General features: G+C 40.3%; 1 protein-coding gene across 2 annotated transcripts in view; it reads right to left on the bottom strand.

Annotated features, from left to right (window-relative positions):
* The window catches only part of TNKS (tankyrase), a 281917-nt gene that overhangs the window by 52005 nt on the left and 209066 nt on the right, over window positions 1–20846 (bottom strand). Inside the window, exons 14-17 of one of the 2 annotated variants that reach the window (XM_089670593.1) lie at window positions 17874–18019; window positions 17044–17209; window positions 13638–13857; window positions 9092–9201 (exon numbers count right to left, since the gene is read on the bottom strand). In XM_089670593.1, coding sequence (XP_089526719.1) covers window positions 9092–9201; window positions 13638–13857; window positions 17044–17209; window positions 17874–18019 — 642 coding nt within the window. The remainder of the gene's footprint in view (window positions 1–9091; window positions 9202–13637; window positions 13858–17043; window positions 17210–17873; window positions 18020–20846) is intronic. The other variant, XM_089670594.1, reaches the window with a different exon arrangement.

The following is a 20846-nucleotide window of genomic DNA, read 5'->3' as shown; positions in this document are numbered from 1 at the left end:
TCACATGCTTGTAACATTCTTATTTATCCGCAGTTGTGAAAGGGTGCCAATACTTTTGTCCAGCCCATTTTTGGAGGTTTGTGTGACATTATGTCGAATTTGCTTTCTTTCCTCCCTTTTTTTGTTTTGTCCCAATACACACAAAGGGAATAAACATGTGTATAGCAAAACATGTGTTAATGCAATACGTTTCGTGAGAAATACATGATTTCCTGGAGAAATATCAAGGGTGCCAACAATTTCGGCCATGACTGTATCTCTCATTATAAAACCAGAAGCTGATTAAATGACTATGTACATCCACTAACTGCTGCTTACCTATTTCTCTTATAATTGAAATTACATTATACCATAAAATCTACATAGCATAAAAAGTTACTTTCTTTCACAAAAACAGTCATAACTTCTTTAAAATTATAATGGAATGGAAGCATTCATCATAGCCATTTTAGTTACAATTAGTGCATACACGTCAGTTTAAACATTTACAACCTTTTAACCTGTTTTTAAAGATGAAGTTGGCAAGAGTAAGAGTAAAAACTAGGTTCCTGCTCCCTGACAAAGAAAATATTTATGTTAATGGAGAGGTGGGGAGGAGGAGTAAAATTAGCTTAGCTTGGTAGCTTTGAAATATTTCCATGTTAGGTACCCCACAAGATATGGAATTTACAGGAAAGTCAAAATTCCTATTATATCATACAGTACAGAACACAGGCATGGATTCTTAGACTGTAGGATATCCCCAAGCAAGTGTGGGCAACGAAACAGCCAAGATATCAGAAACAGGAAAAATCAAAAGGGTTAACAGACCCAAATAGACAGCTGACAGCAGAAGTTCCTTGCTGCCATAGCACGCATCAGCAGATGCTCAAACAACCACAAAGCAAAATGGTGTTGAAAACCTCAACAGAAGATAAAATGGTGATCCTGCAACCTGAGAAAAAATAAACATACTTGAAGCTGAAGAGATAAAAGAACCCTCATAACTCTGGGAGAGTGGGCTGAGGTAGGGAAGAAAGAACCTGTAGCCTGAGGGTAGAAACCGTAGAAAAAGGGTAAAAGAAGTACCAAGCAGGATGGAAGAGAAGGGAGAAAATCCATAGATGGACCACCCTGTGGGAAAACAAGCCAAGGCTGAAATATGGCTGCCAGGGGCAGAGAAAGAAAGGTTCCATTCTTTCAAATGACCTGTTAAGGGGGTAACACTCAAGGGCAGGGCTTTATATAGGCAAGAGTACTTGAAGACCCCAGAGGTGCACAGAAGGTAGCAGCAGGTGACAAAGAAAACCAACAGTTGCAAAAATAGTGCACATGGAGTGCAAAAGGCAAGGTATATGGGAGACGATGTACAAAGCCGAACCCATACCAAAAAGATATTAACCACTTGCCTACCGGGCACTTATACCCCCTTCTTTACCAGGCCAATTTTCAGCTTTCAGCACTGTCGCACTGATTGACAATTGCGTGGTTATGCAAGATTGTACCCATATGAAATTTGTATCATTTTTTTCTCACAAATAGAGCTTTCTTTTGGTGGTATTTACTCGTCGCTGGGTGTTTTACTTTTTGCGCTATAAACAAAAAAGTGCAAAATTTTTGAAAAAAAAAAAGTTTTTTGTTTCTATTATAAAATTTTGCAAACAGGTAATTTTTGTCCTTCACTGATGTGCGTTGATGAGGCAGCACTGATGGGCACTGATAGGCAGCACTGATGAACACAGCATTGATAGGTGGCACTGACTGGCGGCACTGCTAGGTATTGACTGGCACAACCGCTGGGCACTGACTAGTGGCACTGACTAGCAGCACTGCTGGGCTGTACTGATGGGCACTGGTGGGTGGCACTGGAGGGCACAGGTGGGTTGCACTTCTGGATGGCACTGCTGGGCACAGGTGTGCACAGGTGGTTGCACTGCTGGGCACAAGTGGGCAGAACTGGTGGGTGGCACTGTTGGGCACCGATCATCAGGGCACTGATCATCAGTGCCCTGATGATCGGTGCCGATCCCTGCTCTAACAACTGCCGGTTCTCAACAGTACTTTCCTCACGACATCTACACAGAATAGTAGAGTTAAGAGCTAAAGTTTTGCAGAGTGAACAGGATTATCCATAGAAGGAGAAGGTTCACAGTTGAGCTCCCCAGTCCAGTTTGCCGTAGCCTGGACAACTGAGAGTGGCAATAGCCAGCTGCAGGGCTGAGTCTGCCTATCAACTAAAACTAATCTCACCAATTTAATGGTTTTCTAGAACAGTTGCATGTAAAGCATGTCTCAAATGTTAACTGTTACAGTTACTAGTGTGCTTATGTTAGCTCTCAACTATTAATCCATCACATGCTTTATGTCATAGCTGTTTTCATATGCAGCACCATGGAAACTGCAGATCAAACAGAGGCTAAGATGACAGCTTCCTTGGCTGTAAAGGATAGGAGGGTTTAAATCCACTTTAGAGGAGGAAATTCTCTTCATAGAAACAGTAGATTGGTTCATTTCACAGTAAGAACAGTACATCCCCATTGTAGTTCCCCACACCAACACCACCCCCGATTCCAGTCCCTGTCTCTACGGTGTCTTTAGGACCCAGCCTCCTCCCCCACAGACCTCCCAAAAAACAACATGTGGCAGAGGAGGCAGGGGAAGAGGAGGCAGGGGAAGAGGAGGCAGGGGAAGAGGAGGCAGACCCAAATCCATATCCCGGGAAACCACATCTACAATAAAAATATTAAATTTATCTTCCATTCTCTGGCCATGGAACAACAAAGCTTGTTGAGCCGGGGCCTGTCCTTTGCCCCCACGACCCAACCTAATAATTTTCAGTTGTTTAAAGATCTCCACAAATTTATACGTAATCTTATAAACGATTTTTTAAACATTAAATCAGCTAAAACAGGATTCACAACCTATTACCAACCATGACAACACTGTTTCACCTCAAACTATGGATGATGCCTTAGCCCTTGAGTTGTTACAGGAATTATATCTTGAAGGCTCAGACTCCATGGAAACACCTAATGCCTCTGAAGAAGGCATATCCTTATTCACCCAACATCTCTCTTACAATCCCCTCCCATTGTATACACTACGCCATGTTCTCAATCCAACTTTTATCCTGCACAATCTAAAGGGCCGTGCATAGAGGCCTTTTATCGAGTCGTTTATTTCTGAAAATGTGTAGCACCACACAAAAACCCAAACCCAGTGAACGAAACCTTACCAGCCTTGAACGATCAGCACCGCAGACTCTCACTACTAATATCAACATAGTAATTAAATCTGCTGACAAAAGGGGGCAGCATAGTTATTTTAAACAGGACAGACTACATCACGGAGGCCCTACGACTATTATCGGACACACGCACCTATACTAAAGGGGTGACCCACTGCCAACATTCACTAAAGAGGCAAAAAATTTAATAAGCCTGGCATGTGCTGATAACGTCATTTCTCAAACGGAAGCCTCTTATTTTTAAGGATTATTACAATACACCCTATTTTTATTATCTACCTAAAATACAATAAAGTACCACTCACCCACCTGGCAGACCCATAGTAGCAGCAATGAATTGTCTCATTAGTGGCTTCTCGCTTTATATAGACACCTTCTTACAACCATTGGCACAAAATCTACAATCATATATCAGAGATAGCATTCATCTGCTAAAACAAATTACTCTATATCCCTGGGAGCCCACTTACCAGTGGGTCTCTCTAGATGTGCAATCTCTATACAACTCTATACCACACAATACAGGTATTAGAGCATTACAATTATTTTTGTCCAAAGGCTCAGTTCTCAATCCAAAACAAGCCCAGTTCATTCTAGATGCCACCTTATTCTGTTTAACCATAAATATTTCCAGTTCGATGGTGATTATTACCTTCAAATTCAAGGCACAGCCATGGGTGCCAACTTTGCCCCTTCATATGCCAATTTAACTATGGGGTATTGGGAGTCATTTGGAACAATCCATACTCATCTCACACGGTGTACTATGGTAGGTACACCGATGATGTTATCATCTGGGATGGTGATGTGGATAGTATACAACAGTTTGTGTCCCATTGCAACACTAATGATATGGGACTCACATTCACCTCAATGATAAAGATACCTTCGAATTTCTTGACTTACTCATGTGCCATGAAGGCCATCAAAGTTTTGCTAAAAATTATTCCAAACCCACTGCTGGAAATTCCTTTCTTCACTATAGAAGTTGCCACCATCCTAGGTGGCTCAAGAACATCCCAAAAAGTCAATTCTACAGACTTAGACATAACTGCACTAAACTCAGGGACTATCAATCACAAAGTATCATTCTGAAGGATAAGTTCCTTGAAAAAGGCTATCCGTCTACTCTCATTGACAAAGCCCAATCACTGTACAATATAGGACCAAACACCACCTGCCCTTGTTCCACAGAGGAAAATCCCACCATCAGATTTACCACTCAATTCTATAGTCGTCACACACACATTGAACAAGTGGAAAGCAAGCACTGGTCCATACTGCTACCCAATATCTACTAAATAGCATACCCACTAAACCCAGGTTCTCCTACAGAAAGGCTCGAAACATCAAAAGCAAACTAGCACCTAGTAAACTAAAATCCATAAAACCAGACAATGTCCCCCTTCGGCTCTTTTCTATCTCTGGCATGTATCGATGTCACAAACCACTTTGCCTGACATGCCAATTTGTCCAACATGATCAAGAAGACTTTAAGTATAAAAGTAAAAACATACAGGACCCTAGAATTTCATACATGCTCTTTTGAAGTTGTAGTGTATTGTTTGGCATGTCCATATGGTCTACACTATGTAGGGAGAACCATTCGTACTCTGCAAAAATGTTTTGCGGAGCATAGCCGTCTCATTGAGGACGGCATAGATAAACAGTGTCCCCAGACATTTTCTAGAATGACTTGGCAAATCCACTGAAGGTCTAAGAGTTTGGGTAATCAAAGCCATACCCACTGATCTCCCCAGGGCTGAAAGATATCAGCGCCTGTGTCACAGGGAGACTTATTGGATTTATGCACTGGATGTACTATCTCCTGGAGGTTTGAATGAGGACCTGGAGATCAACACCATCATATAGAGTCGCTACCTTCTATATATCACAGCCATGCTAATATATCATTTGGTTTTTCCAGATCTGCTTCACACTCCATCTGCCTTTTTTATGGGGGGCTGGTGTACTTTGCTTTTGGTTCTACTGTATAGCCACCATCCATTAGAAGTACTCACCATATAGACCAAGATCAGCCAATTTATCATTATCATCTATGTTTGCGGTAACGTTTATTCACCTTGGTTTTTAATTTTTCTCTCTTTTTAAGATGTTGTCATGTCTTCAGTACATTACAGCTTTTATTAATTATATGTACGTATGCATTCATTTACTATATCTTATACATTTTTTTTTCCATTATGTTTTATATATTATCAGCACGGATAATCACATAATCCACCAATGTTGTCTTATTTTATTTATTTATATATTCGTACCAGTGGTGCCTATACAATTTCTATTTGTGCAGGGCACACGAGCCCAACGATTTTCTGACATTATTCATGGGGGACTTTGTCACTGTATAGCGGCATCTTGGGCTTATTTTTACCACCTCTTACTATCTCAAAGAATATTTCCCCTAATTCTAGTCACCTTCCTTTTTATCTCAATGTTGTTCGTCCACAATGTTTTGTTTCCCAGGGGTTTGCATATACAGTTGTGCTCAAAAGTTTGCATACCCTGGCAGAAATTGTGAAAGCGCTATTGAAAAATGTGACTGATCATGTAAAAAAAATGCTCTTTTATTGAAGGATGATAATCTTATGAAGCCATTTATTATCAAATAGTTGTTTGGCTCCTTTTAAATCATAACAACAGAAATCACCCAAATGGCCATGATCAAAAGTTTACATACCCTGGAATGTTTGGCCTTGGTACAGACACAAGGTGACACACACAGGTTAAAATGCCAATTTGAGGTTAATGTCCCACATCTGTGGCTTTTTAAATTGCAATTAATGTCAGTGTATAAATAGTCAATGAGTTTGTTAGCTCTTATGTGGAAGCACTGACTAGGCTAGATACTGAGCCATGGGGATCAGAAAAGAACTGTCAAAAGTCCTGCATAACAAGGTAATAGAACTTTATAAAGATGGAAAAGGACATAAAAACATGTTCAAAGCCTTGAATATGTCAATCAGTACTGTTAAATCACCTATTAAGAAGTGGAAAGTTCGGGGATCTCTTGATACCAAGCCAAGGTCAGGTAGACCAAGAAAGATTGCAGTCATAACTGACAGAAGAATTGTCAGGGAGTCAAAGAAAAACCCACAGGCAACCTAAAAAAAAAATACAGGCTGCTCTGGAAAAAGATGGTGTGGTTGGTTTTAAAGAGTACAATACGGTGATACTTGAACAAAAATTAGCTGTTTGGTCGAGGTGCCAGAAAGAAGCTTTTACTGCACCAATGCCACAAAAAAGCCCAGTTACAATATGCCTGACAACACCTTGACATGCCTAACCAGGCCTTTTTGTGTCATTGATGCAGCAAAGGCTTCTTTCTGACACCTCGACCATGCAGCCCATTTTTGTTCAAGTGTCATCATATTGTGCTCCTTCAAAACAACTACACTGTCTTTTTCCAGAGCAGATTGTATTTTTCTTGTGGTTACCTATGGGTTTCCCTTTGTATTCCGAACAATTCTTCTGGCAGTTGTGGCTGCAATCTTTCTTGGTCTACCTGTACTTGGCTTGGTATCAAGAGGTCCCTGAATTTTCTACTTCTTAGTGGAAGTGATGACTGGCATATTCAAGGCTTTGGACATCTTTGTATGTCCTTTTCCATCTTTATAAAGTTCCATTACCTTGTTATGCAGGACTTTTGACAGTTCTTTTCTGATCTCCATGGCTCAGTATCTATCCTAGTAAGTGCTTCAACGTAAGAGCTAACAAACACATTGACTATTTATACATTGACAGGAATTGCAATTTAAAAAGCCACAGATGTGGGACATTAACATCTAATTGGCATTTTAACCCATGTGTGTCACCTTGTATGTCTGAACCAAGGCCAAACATTCCAGGGTATCTAAACTTTTGATCAGGGCCATTTGGGTGATTTCTGTTATCATTATGATTTAAAAAGGAGCCAAACAACTATTTGATAATAAATGGCTTCATGTGATCATCATCCTTCAATAAAAGAGCATTTTTTGGCATGATCAGTCATAATTTCAATATCAATGCCAAAATTTCACAATTTCTTCCAGGGTATGCAAACTTTTGAGCACAACTGTATCAAATCTCTAAGGCCGCCCTGTCCCTGCTCCTTTCTCCTATTAATAAGGCTCGTCCTTTACCCTGGGGTAAGTCTTTAAGAAGGAGCGTTTCACATGCTCCAAAACGCGTCACCGGCCATGCTCATGTCACTTACGGTTTGCGTTCCATCTGGACAGTGTGTGTTCCAGCGTTCCCGGAAGAGCGGAGGCCATCTTGGCACCTCACCATGAGCTCCCCCTGAAGCTGCTGGCCAGAACAGCGGGCTGCTATACAGTGGAAAGAGCCCCGCACATTGACAAACCAGTTATTTCTTCTAACCTGTAAGTGTTTTTAACGGTACTTATTAAAGCCTATTTGGACTTATTGCACTTAGAAGCGCCTTCTTGTCCCTTCTGTCCAACCCCATTGAATTCTACTTTCATAGGACACAAGGTAACAAATATGCCAAGAGGAGGGAATAACCTCTCTGTGTTAAGATTTCCACAGGTGGGTAATTCAGCTGAAGGAAAAAAAAACTAATGTTTCTTTATCCACACAGAAGGTAGATGGAGGAATCCATCCCCACCAGAAAATTGTATGCTGACAGCTGCACCTGCTGCTGTCAGAATACACTGATCAGTGGCTGCAGTCGCTGAGCAGGAAACGTTTTGCAACATTTCTCTTCTTCAGAAGTCAATCAAATGATGGACTTCTGTCAAGCAGGGATGGCCAAAAACTGATCGAAATCAACTTCATCAAAAATAGGGAAAGGCTTTCTAGGTACTGCCTTATTTCTTGCGTCTAATGTAATTAAGTGGAGGCTGTGCAGAACTAGGTGTATCTAGGTAAAGGCTAATACGCATTGCCTCTGCCAATAAGTCCACCAAAGCCAGCATATGGCAAGAAACTGAAGGATTAACTTCACAAATTTTGCTGGTGTAAAACCTTTGGCGACCTCCACTAAAACGTCAGTAACCCTCTTGCCTTCTGCAAATGTAATCAGGCTAGGCAATTCAACTGCAAATGCATGAATATAGTCAGAGGAAGGCAAGGCAGAAGAGCATTTAAGTCTGTTAGAATTTGCCTTGTCCAAGTTTGTCATCAGGATGGGCATGCCCCCGAATGGGTCCTCAGGGTTTGGGTGCCATAGGAATGGACCACAGCCCTGGACCTGTATGGCACCCTATGGCTAAATAAATGCGGAGAGAAGAATGTGCACAGAATAAAATGCAGTTTCTGCGACTGGATCTTCTCCTCTGTTCAGTGTGTGGGGTGAGCTTTTTCTGTCTCAGTGAGGTTGTGGCTGGCCGCCATCTCTTACTTGGAGGTCTTCAACCATCCTGGGCTGTGTGGAGAGAAATGAAAGCAGGCGGTTTATTTAATCACGCTAGTTTGGGCTGTATGTCCTGCAGCTGTATTTTCTGGCGACTTTGCCATTCACTTCAGGGTGGATAGTGGCACATTTGGAATAAGAAGCTTTATCTACAACATGTTAGAAAATAGACCCTTAACTTTACTCTAACGTTTCTGATATGTACACTTATCCTCGCTCTGCGACTCAAAGTTTAAAACCAGTTGGTCAGCCTCACAGCTAGGAAACTAGCATTTACACAAGGTGGAAAATAACAGATTTTTGTTTTGGATTTATCTTAGAAAAGTTTATTTTAAGGACAAAGGGTGACAGGGACCAGGGGAGTCTAAACAGCAAAAGAAACCGTACACGATACTCCTAAAGTATGTTGGATTTAGATCTCTCAGTCACCTGTTTCACTATCAGGTCTGTAAATATTTTTAACATCATGTGCAAATATCAAAACTTACCCCATATGATGCTGCATTGTGTAAGGGAATAAGTCCTCCTTTATCTTGTGCATTTACATCTGCACCATGTTCTAAGAGATATTCTGCAACTTCAAGATTGTTATAGCCAGCTGCAAAGAAACAAAAAAAGATATTTCAAATGAGAAACCAAAAAGCCAACTGCATGTTACAGTAAATTGACACACTGTACTATGTAGAATGAATTCTAAAAAATTCAGCTTAGAAATTTAGATCTAGTGAACCTAAAATGAGTTTCCATTAGGGCTGAATAAAAAATAGAATTTTTTACTTTCTAAAAAAACCATCAGTTCATTGAAGTTCACAAAGGAACACACAGGGATGCTGGCAAAAAAAAAGCAATACCAAGAGCATGATCACAGACAAAGAAGAGTGGGACTTGTGTAGCAAGCAATGCAGAGAAAACCAAGGAAGAGAAGGGTGGGTGACTTGTATCTTCTACTGTACACCAAGAATTTTGACTTATTTAAATATAAGTCAAAATTCCTCTCATTTTAATTGTACAATACAGGACACAGGCCACATCTTCATACACCATGGGAGATCCCCATCTAATGTATAGGAAGGGTGGGCAACAACTTGACAAATGGTATTGTGCTAACAGGCCCAAACAACAGGGGTAAAAAAAAAACCCCAAGTTCAGAGGGCTGCTGAAGTATCTTTGCAGCTAAAAGCTGCATTCACAGAAGATTAGACGTACACCTTTCTTGTAATATGTTGAAATAGTATGAACAGAAGACCAGGTGGTGGCCCTATATAGCTGGGGTGCAGAGGTATTGTGCTGAAAAGACCAGGAAACTCCTACAGATCTAGAGGAGTAAGCATGCAAGAATGCAGGAGGAGATTGTTTGCTAAAGAGCTAAAGCTCTAGCAATCAGGCTCCTTATCCACTGTGCAATGATAGATTTTGAAGTTGAGTGCCCCTTGCAAGTTCCCAAGGATAGAACAAACAGGGAATCCATTTTTCTGATAGGAGCAGTAACTTTCAGATATTTAAAGCGCATAAATAAAATAACATACTCACGAACCAATTGAGTGAAAGTGTGCCTCAATGATAAATATTGTATACCAATTGACACTTACACTGTTAAACAGAAATATTAACCTCAAATGATAAATAGTGAAATAAAAAATAGTGAAAAGGATCCCAGGGTAGCTACTGCTTTAATGGTGTATGCTTACTGCATGCCATAAAAAAGATGTATAACAAAGGTCTGTGACTAAAAAGCGGTTTGATTATTTTCATCTAATTTCCATGTATTTTGGTGTGCTGAAAACAAATAAAATTTTGAAAAAAGAACTCCTAGACGTCATGATTTGCCACAAAATGCAAAATTGTCTTCAAATTTACCAAATTTTTTTTAATTTTTGTTATTTTTTTTATATTATGGGTTCTTAACCAAATTTAAAGTCCAAATTACTATTAATTAATTCACATAAGTGCACTTAAGATATAAAATGCCCCCAACTGCTTATAAAAGCAATCTAGCAGGTAATTAGCCACTAGGATTGCTTTTACATTACAATGCAGTGCCAACAGGAAAAAAAAAAAAAAAAAAAAAAAAAAAAAAAAGATACTGGGACGATGCATGTAGCTGCAAGCATCATCCCAGTATCTCCACTCAAAGTCCAGGATGTTGTATGACATCCTACGAGCGGGAAGTGGTTAATACAGGTCCCCTAGTGCATTCTGTTGTGATTTTATTGACATCGACTGCTCAAACACTGAAGAAGGTAGGGGGCTTTTTCCTTTGAAACACATTGGCTGTATTTGATGCTCTTAACCATTAAAAGTTTCAAAATATCTTTCAAGTGAGATGAACTTTTGTATCAGACACTCCTCAATACACATTCAAGAATGTGTGTTCATTTAGGGGAACAGGAATTCAAATACTGAATTGAGACACCAAATGCGTCCAAATGAGAGGTGGGCAACAGCAACAAAAAAACAATAAAACACAAAAACGGGGACTACCTGCAGCTCAAAGAGCCGCCAGAAGCTGGCATCAGATGGGACATGGACATCCACCTGGTGCAAAATTGAGACTGTGTGACAACCAGGTGACAGCCTTGCAAATCAGGAAAACTGTAGCGTGATGCCTAAAATTCCATAAAGCACCCACAGACCTAGCAGAGCGCAACATGACAGAAAAGGGTGGAACCCAATTCCAAAATAGGAAGATCTCCTACTGATGAATGATGATCTGTGTGAACCACCGAGAAACAAAGCGAGCAGCAGGTTCCCTTTTATGGGGATCTTCTGGGATGGCAAAGGGAGAGTCAATTTTTCTAATGGAAGCAGTCGGTGAGTGGTATGTACACACAGACAGCACAAATTACATCCGGCCAAAATAGGAAGATCTCCTACTGATGAATTGGGGCTGAAGGGATGAAAGAACTAAATATCTTGATTGAGCTGAAAAGCCAAAATTACCTTATAGCTATTAAGAAAGTTCTGGGCCTCACCACCACCTAGACCCTCCTATCCCTTTGTAAGGCCAGGAAGAGTTTTTTACAGGATGAATCCACCAGCCAAGATGCTTGCCCCCAAGAGGTGATGGTAACAAGAAACGCAATCTTGTGAGTGAGGAAAAGGAAATATCCCTGATAGGCTTAATCAATGGTTTTTGAAGAGCCGGGAAAATCAATTTCAGAACCCACGGACACAGTTTTGTTTGTCCGGGTTCTTCCAAGCTCCATGAAGGACAACTGCAAACAGCAGGTGAACAGAAAACGATCTTGGCAGTCTTGGAAACCCTAAGGGAGCCTTGACTGGGGACAGCACTGGAAGAAGCTACAGGCTGATACTCACGTTTTAAAGTGGTGCAAAACAGGTCAATAATAGCCAAGACTGTCTTTAGGTATGGAAGACATTTGTTAGGGATTAGCCACTTTCTGCCCAGGGCAATTTTGAAAATTTTCACATATATGTAAAAATCTGCATTTTTGCAAGGAAATTACTTAAAACCCTTAAACCTTATACATTTTCTGAAAGCAGAGGCCCTGGAGAATAAAATGGTAGCTGTTCAAATTTTTTATGTCGCATATTTGCACAGCCATTTATAAAATAACAAAAAACATTTTCAGGAAAAAATACACAGTTATAAAAATATACAGTTCCTAAACGTGAAGATTTAAAAATTTCGCATGCCCATGAAATGGCAACAAATTACAGTACCTAAAAATTTACATAGGCAATACTTTAAAAGCCTTTATAGGTTACCAGTTTAGCTAAACGTGAGATCTGGTATAAGCATCATTGCTCCCACTCTGACAATTTGCAGTGATACCTCACGTGTTGTACAATTACAGTTTACATATGCATGCGGAACTTACATGCATGTTCGCATTTGTGTGTGAGCATGGGGGGGGGTGCTTTAAATGTTTTTTTTAAATTAATATAAAATGTATTTTTATACAGTTTCTTTATATTTTTTTTTCTGGTATTACTACTACAGAGCAGAGAGATGAATATATGTTCTTCCTTATCCTCGGTGCTTAGTCGACTGCAGTGAACTCAGGTTCCCTGGTGAAACCAGAGGCGCCAAAAACAGCATGTGGGCCTTCTGAGCCTTGTAAAAATGATTGGGCATCTGTAGAGCTATTAAGATCACTTTTACCTGAAAGCCAGTCACCGACTGCGAAATTAGATACCAGGATCAGCCGTGACAGTGGGCAGGGGTTTCTCTCCACCTCAGCAGCTATCTCTTTTAAAAAAAAATGTTTTTCCCAGTGCCCAAATGCTTTTGTAGGCAGCAGTATATCCCAAATGTCTGTGAATTCCTATGTCCTTTAATTAACAAAAAGCTGTGGAGTCTGTGGTAGAGATCAGTGCTGGAGGACACAGGGGTAACAAGAATAAGGGCATTTTGTCTGAAAGGGCACTTATTCTTTATTGTGATGTTAAAAACTATTTTAGAGAGCTATTACAAAAAAAATAAATTTATACTTACCTGCTCTGTGCAACAGTATTGCACAGCATGGTCTCTTACCTCTTCTCTGGTGGTCCCGTCTGTGCTGTCCACTGCTTCTTTCTCCGAGTGCCCTCTCAGGAGGCAAGGTTCTAACAGAACACCCATGCACATGCACTCCCAAGCTGGTCTGTATGTGTCCATAGGCACACTCACAGCGCCAGCAAGCTCCCTCCTCACAGGAGTTTGACTAACAGGAGCAGAAGCCTATGGTTAGGTGAAAAAATGGTTTAGGCTTAGAACCAGTTTAAGCTCTGGTGCAAGCACGGGATCAACTGCAGCAGACACTTTGGTACTGGTAGATTTATCAGCACTGTTGAGGGAATAGACCAGCTCTGATTTCTCTGTGTCTTGCTACATATACAAGATATCAATTGGGGATGTGAAAGGACTTTGAAAAAGAACTATGGGATAGAAATACAAATAAAGTAAGCAATGTAAAACAATTACTATCTTAAGCAATATTTTAGGTTTAACAAACCGTGCTACCATAAAATTCCTGCTCACAAAAAACACACATATAGTGAAACGTTGTACATAGGGGTCTGAATACTTGCCTGCCAAATGAAGAGGTGTAGAGTTTCTTCCCTGGGTATCCCTACAGTTAATGTTTTCCTGTGTGCAAAGCTTTTGAACTCTAGCCAAACAACCTTTCTTTGCTGCATCAAGTAAAGCTGCATCTCCCCGAAGCAAATCCTGAATGTCTGTGTCTCCATCTTTTACCAAGTCTAGGGGTGTGTTTCCATCTCTGTTTTTCTTTGTTGGATCAGCTCCATGCTAGACAACAGAGAAGCAGGCTATTTATAACTTAATATTGTGAGACTCATGTTTCAGTCTTATGTTGGCTTCCATTTCTACAAAACTATTTATAGGCATGTTCTTTCGTATGTACCAGCCTCAGAAGAATGCTCCTACTGTAAAAATTAGGGCATATCTGTGTAAAATGTATAATTTAACAAAGACAAACTTGAAGAATATTCACAAATAATACTTTTACCATTAACCTTGCAGCAATACTTCCATTCGGGGCATTTGGCTGACAGTACGAGCATAGTTTCTGTTCACACATTTCCTTTGGTCTTTTTTTTTTTATAATTACTGAGAGGCACAGTATTTCAAGTAAAAAATGGTTAAGACACAGAGTATGGAAAATGGTATATAATGTGGCTTAGTGGTTACACTACTGCCTTGCAGCACTAGGGTTCCTGCTTTCAAATTCCAACCAGGGCACTATCGGTATGGCACTTGAATGTTCTCCCTATGCTTCTGTGGTTTTTGGCTGATTACGCCTGTTTCCTCACATACTTCGAATACACGCTGGTAGGTCAATTGACCACTGTCTAAAGTGACCCTAGTATGTGTATGTATCCACGTGAGGTAGACACCTTCCTATGTATGCTCCTTGACAGCAGGGAATGTTCTGAATGTACAATAAGTAAAGAGCTCGGTGAATTGCTTGTGCTATATAAATACTTGTAATACATAATGTGCACACAGCACTAAGCAACCACTGACTGTTTTAACCACTTGGCAACCATAATATAGCTGAATGACGGCTGCAGCGCAGTTGTCCAGTTCTGGGAGGTCGTTATATGATGCCCTCCCAGAACGCGCCCTCCCGCGTGCCCCCAGTGATCTCCACGATTGCTGTGTCCTGCGGACACAGGTGATCACATGATGTAGTAAAAGGCCAATCACAGCAGTCTTACCACGTGATCAGCTGTGTCCAATGACACAGCAGATCACAGAGTAAATACAGTTGCCGGTTATCGGCTGCACATTCCTCACACTGTCACAGCGTGAGGAAAGTACTGCCGATAACCAGCAATTGTCAGAAAACAGAGTGCCTTGATGATCAGTGGCGCTCAGCAGTGCCACCCACCTGTAACCAGCAGTGCCACCCATCAGTGTCACCAGTCAGTGCCATCAGTCAGTGCTGCCTATCCATGCCACCTCATCAGTGCTCCCTATCCATGCCAACTCATCAGTGCCCAGTGTTGCCTGTGCCCATCAGTGCTGCCCATCAGTGCAGCCTTATCATCGAACATAAGTGAAGGAGAAAAATTACCTGTTTGCTAAATTTTATAATAGAAACAAAGAAAAACTTTTTTTTCCAAATTTTTTGCTATTTTTTTGTTAATAGTGCAAAAAATAAAACACCCAGCGGTGATTAAATATCACCAAAAGAAAGCTTTATTTTTTGAGAAAAAAATTATAAAAACTTTATATGGGTACAATGCTGCATGACCATGCAGTTGTCATTCAGTGTGGTATATTCAGGGGGTACAAGTGACCGGTAGGCAAGTAAATCAAGGATAAGTTCACCTTTGGGAACATGTTACATATTCCACCCGGTTTTAGGGTAGAAAATGTAACATGTTCCCAATGCTGCAGTCACTGCCTGATCACCCCCCCCATCCTTGTGACAACAATACAGGGAGAAGTTCCTCCTCCAAGCTGTCACTTTATAAAAACAGCGCGGTCGTGCGGGGCTCAGCCCACATGGTCGTGTCATTCAGCGTTCTGCAAGCTTTTCAATGAACTAACATGGTACTGTGGAGAGCCATGGTAGTTCACCGATTCTTCCTGTCAGTATATCTGCTTGCCCATATGGGCAAGCAGAAACACTGACAGGTCTACAGGAGACCTGCATGGCACCAGTGATCTGCTGATTGCTAGTGCAATGCTTTACAGGCTCCTGCAACAAAAAAAACACAGATACACATTTTTTTACCTTCAAAAAACGTGCATTTATAATTTGTGAAAAGGAGAACTTATCCTTTAAATACTGGGAGAAACACTGTGCATGGCATTAGCATGATGGGTACATTGATGCTCTTGGTTCCCCAATTACTGATACAGCTGGGAGGCCTTTTGTGTCAGCTAGTGTCATTCAAGGGGAAATGTATCTTCCTTTTTCCTCTGGTATTTTAAAGCTGAACTGTAGGCTCTCATCTAAAGGCACAGAAGAAATACATAAAAATTAATTGTGTTACTCCGCCAAAGGAGTTGTATTTCTGTACATCTAGTTCTGAGACTTGCATATCCCCATCACACAGCAGAGCACAGCCAGAAGACAACACTTTTTCTGTTACAGTGTTCAGTAATACATTGTGTCCTCTCCCCACCCTCAAGCCTGCTGGCTGGACAGTTCCTCTTTATTCACTCTATTCTCTCCTCCTATCAATATGTTTGTACGTGCATTTGTAAGCATCACATCAGATCAACTATAGGTCTGCCCTGCCCACCTCCATAAGTCTGTGTACTACTGTAACAAAGGGAGTAAACAGGCTGATCTCAAGTCAAATACCAGCACTTACACTAATCACATTTACAAAAAAAAAAAGTAATGATTTACTAGTAAATACATAGCACTGTTCATCTGTGTCTGTTAGGTTTTACTTTCGAACTTTAAAATGGATTTGTGTAGGCATACAAGACTGTAATAAAGCTGTAGTAATATTAGACAGGTATTAGGGCTGGAAAACCTCAAACATTTACATCTGACTGATATTTAGCATTACTGTTACCTACAATAAATCTGATATCAAACTCCTTCTGCCAACTCTTATTTCCATCATACCTTGTTCTTTATGGCATGGAATGTAAAATTTGTTCTTTCAAAAGAAATATATTTTGCTCTTTACAGCAACGAGATAAAAAGCTAAGCAATCAGTATTTTCTTTTATTAAAGTAGAGATCCAGCTTAAACCTAACTTGCCTTAAAATTACCCCTTCCTCCTTCTAACTAACCTATGAAAAAGATGTATATACTTACCCATTTTCATTCCACTCCGGTCCAAAATTTTACTTTATGCATAGTTTATAGATGCAGCCTTTACAGAGAAGATTATGCTTTTGGCTTTCCAATGTGTTTTCAAAGGCTACCAATGAAAGGCCCAAAAAATATTTGAATGCCTACTGTAACAAAGCTGACCATAAGCAAATAAAATACCACATTACCTTTAGCAGGAGTTTGCAGATCTCATATTTTCCTTTAGCAGCAGCTTCATGCAATGGAGTAAATTTCCATAGATCTGCAACATTGACAGAAGCCCCATGCCTCACCAATAACTCTGCTACTTCGTAGTGTCCATAGGAGCAAGCATTGTGTAAAGGAACTAGACCCCTGTTCAATCAGAAAATGATTGACAATATTAAACTAAAATATAATCGTTATTTTGAGCAAAACCTGTAAAACATGAATTTAAAATTCAACAAAAGAAAAAAACACAATAGCACAGTCCAATATGCACTTCAGTTTCATGTGGCTGGCCTCAGGTGATATATAGAGATGAAACAAAGCCTCCAACATAAGTTATACCTGTTTATCTGCGGTCTTCCCTTCTCTACACCTGTTCAAAGTTTGAAATTTATAAAGCATGTCAAAAAGTTCAGAAAAAAAGGGGGCAGGGAGCGAAAATAACACTCTGCAGAGCTCAGTGAGGAAAACTCTGAGAGCTAACTGGAGGGATGAGACACACCCCCTCTACACAATACAGAAGAACAGAACTGAGGCTGTCAATCAGCTGGAGGACCCTCCCGCGTTAGGAAAACCTGTCAGAAGTGACTCATGCAGACAGCAGAGGAAGGAGGCAGCAGATAGAAATGACACTTAGTGCTGCTAATTTTGACAAGTAAACACTATAGAGGGATATGATTTGTCCATATTTCATGTCTGAGGTTTACAACCACTTTAATACATTATTTCCATGACAACCACAATTCATAAGCAAAATATAGTAACATAACAAGCAGAGAAAACAAGTCACACATTTTGAGTACACAATTACCCTTTGTCTTTGGCATGTACATCAGCACCATGATGCAGTAGATATTCCACAACAGAAACTCTGTTATAACCAGCAGCAAAGTGCAATGGAGTTGAATGACGACCTTCAAGATCCCTGCAATTCACATTCTGAGGGCTGCATAGCTGCTGTTAATAAAATTAATAAAATTAATGAAAAGAAAAAAAAAAAAAATTACTTGAGATCAATGAACACAAGAACAATTTCCAAAAACTGAGTTTTATAGAACATTTGTTTAGCTCATTACATGAAAGGTTAATAATATAACAGATTACAAAACCTTCAGTTTTACTCAAATTAGTTTATGCAAATATGAATACATCCCACAACAAAAACTACTACATCTAGTATTTTGTATGACCTCCATGATTTGTAAGGACAGTACCAAATCTTCTAAGCATGGAATGAACAAGTTGGCGACATATTGCAACATCTATCTTTTTTTATTCTTCAGGAACAACCTCTTTTAGAGTCTGGATGCTAGATGGAGAGTGATGCTTAACTTGTCTCTTCAGAATTCTCCAGAGGTGTTCGACTGGGTTCAGATCAGGAGACATACTTGGCCACGGAAACACTTTTACCCTGTTCTTCTTCAGAAATGCAATAGTGGCCTTAGATGTGTGTTTTGGATCATGGTCATGTTGCAAAAGTGCATGATGACTTAGGGCACAGAGTGATGGTAGCATCTTCTCTTTCAATATAGAGCAGTACATCTGTGAATTCATGATACCATCAATGAAATGCAGCTCCTCGACACCAGCAGAACTCATGCAGCCCCACAGAAGGACACTGCCACCATGTTTCACTGTAGGCACCATGCATTTTTCTTTGTATTCCTCACCTTTGCAATGCCATACAGTTTTTAAGCCATCAGCTCCAAAAACATTTATCTTGGTCTCATCACTCCAGAGTTCAAGTTGTCTTCTTTTTCAGCATGGGCCCTGACAAATTCTAGGCGGGCTTTTTTTGTGCATGGGCTTTAGGAGAGGGTTCCTTTGTGGATGACACTCATGCATGCCATTCTTCTGCAGTGTACGCCATATTGTGTCACCCCAATTTGGCGTTCGACTTCTTTAGCTAACTGCAGTAAACTTGCATTGTGATTTTCTTCAACCCTTTTCATCAAAATGCGCTCCTTTTGAGGTGTTCACTTCTATGGACGGCCTGGAAGTCTCTGTGAGATGGTTGCAGTTGCAGCTTTGTTAAATTTTTGTATTACTTTGCTACAGTATTCTGACTGATAAGTAAAGCTTTGCTGATCTTCTTGTAGCCTTCACCATAAAGAAATAATTTTCTTTCTCAGGCCTTGTGACATTTCTCTTCCACGTGGTGCCATTGCTGACAGCATGAAAAGGGAAGGGGTTTTCTTTGTTAACCACTTGCCCTCCTGAGGATTTACCCCCCTTCCTGACCAGACCATTTTGTTGCGTTACGGCGCTGCATTACTTTAACTGATGATTGCGTGGTCATGCAACACTGCACCCAAATGAAATTTCCGTCCTTTTTTTCCCCATGAATTGAGCTTTCTTTCAGTGGTATTTGATAGCCTGTGTGGTTTTTATTTTTTGCGTTATAAAAAAAAAAAAAAAAAAAAAAAAAGACTGACAATTGAGGAAAAAAAAAAAACAGTATTTCTGACTTTTTGCTATTAAACACGTCCAGTAAAATTATTTTTACAAAATTACATTTCGTTATAAATGTAGGCAGAAATGTATTCTGCTACATGTCTTTGCTAAACAAAAATCCCAATATGTGTAAATTAATCAGTTTAGCAAATGTTTTAGCGTTTAGAAATGACAGTATAGATACTGGAATGTTTTTTTTTTTACTAGCAATGGTGGCAATCAGCGACTGAGACTGCGGCGGACATTCTGACACTGGGGGGAACTGACTTGGTGTCACTGACAACCCCAGTGACATTAATATAGTGATCAGTGCTAAAAAAAAAAAAAAAAATAAGCACTGACACTGTACTAATGGCACTGGGCAGGAAGGGGTTAACATGAGGGGCAATCGAAGGGTTAACTGTGTGCAGGGAGTTTTTTTTCTAGGGGGCCGGTGTCAGTGTGCTTCATTGTAAGTACGCTGCTTTGGGTGGCTGTGCACAGCCATCTAAAGCAGTGTGCCTGAGCTGACCGGGAGGAGAACTGTCAGTAAACAAAACAGTCCTCCTCCCCATCAGAGATGCTTGGTAATCACAGGCTGGGACACGGTGAATGACAGACGATGCTGCGAATGGCGGCGCGGGTAGGGTGCGCACGCCCCCCTACCCAGAAATGCAAAATCACATATAAATATGTGATTTTACACACCTGTGCCATCCTGTAGCAGTATTTCTGCTATACGGCAGACGGGAAGCGGTTAAGTAACGTCCAATTATAATCAATTGTCTGCTGGACATCTGTTTAATGAATAACTCACCACCAGTAGTTACATTTTTGTTAATTAGGATTGTGTTGTCTAAAATTTAGCTTTGCTCCTAAGACTTTCACTGGGTTGTATTCATTTTTGCAACATGGTTTGAAGGAATCGGTTAAGAAAAACACTTGTGTGTGCAAATTAACACATCTTGTTTGCAATCAATGGCCCACATTTGTGGAAGTATCTTGTAGAATAGTGTCCGATATAAAATGTTTATTCTGAGAATGTTATACAAGTTTTATTTCTGCTATCCTTGTTGTCACCGGCAAGGGCTGCCATAATTTGTTGTCAGAAAGTTTACCTGCATGCCCTGTGTCGTGAGGGGGAAAGAAAGTTAGCTGAATATTTCCAAGATGGACACAGAGAGCAATCATCTTTAACTGCGAAAAGAAGAGTTAGAATCTGACCCAGGGATTTCACTGTTGTCTGTGTCAACACTTCCTGTGTAGACACCACAACATGAAAGGGAGGAGGATCTAACCAATGGGGACGCAGACAGAAATATGACCCTTTAAATATGTTAAATTATCCATC

The sequence above is a fragment of the Staurois parvus genome, unplaced genomic scaffold, assembly GCF_062004578.1.
Source record: "Staurois parvus isolate SC_StPar_1 unplaced genomic scaffold, SC_StPar_1.0 ptg000091l, whole genome shotgun sequence".
Lineage (NCBI taxonomy): Eukaryota > Metazoa > Chordata > Amphibia > Anura > Ranidae > Staurois > Staurois parvus.
Note: the sequence above shows the minus strand (reverse complement) of the source record. Positions and strands in the feature narration are given on the sequence as shown.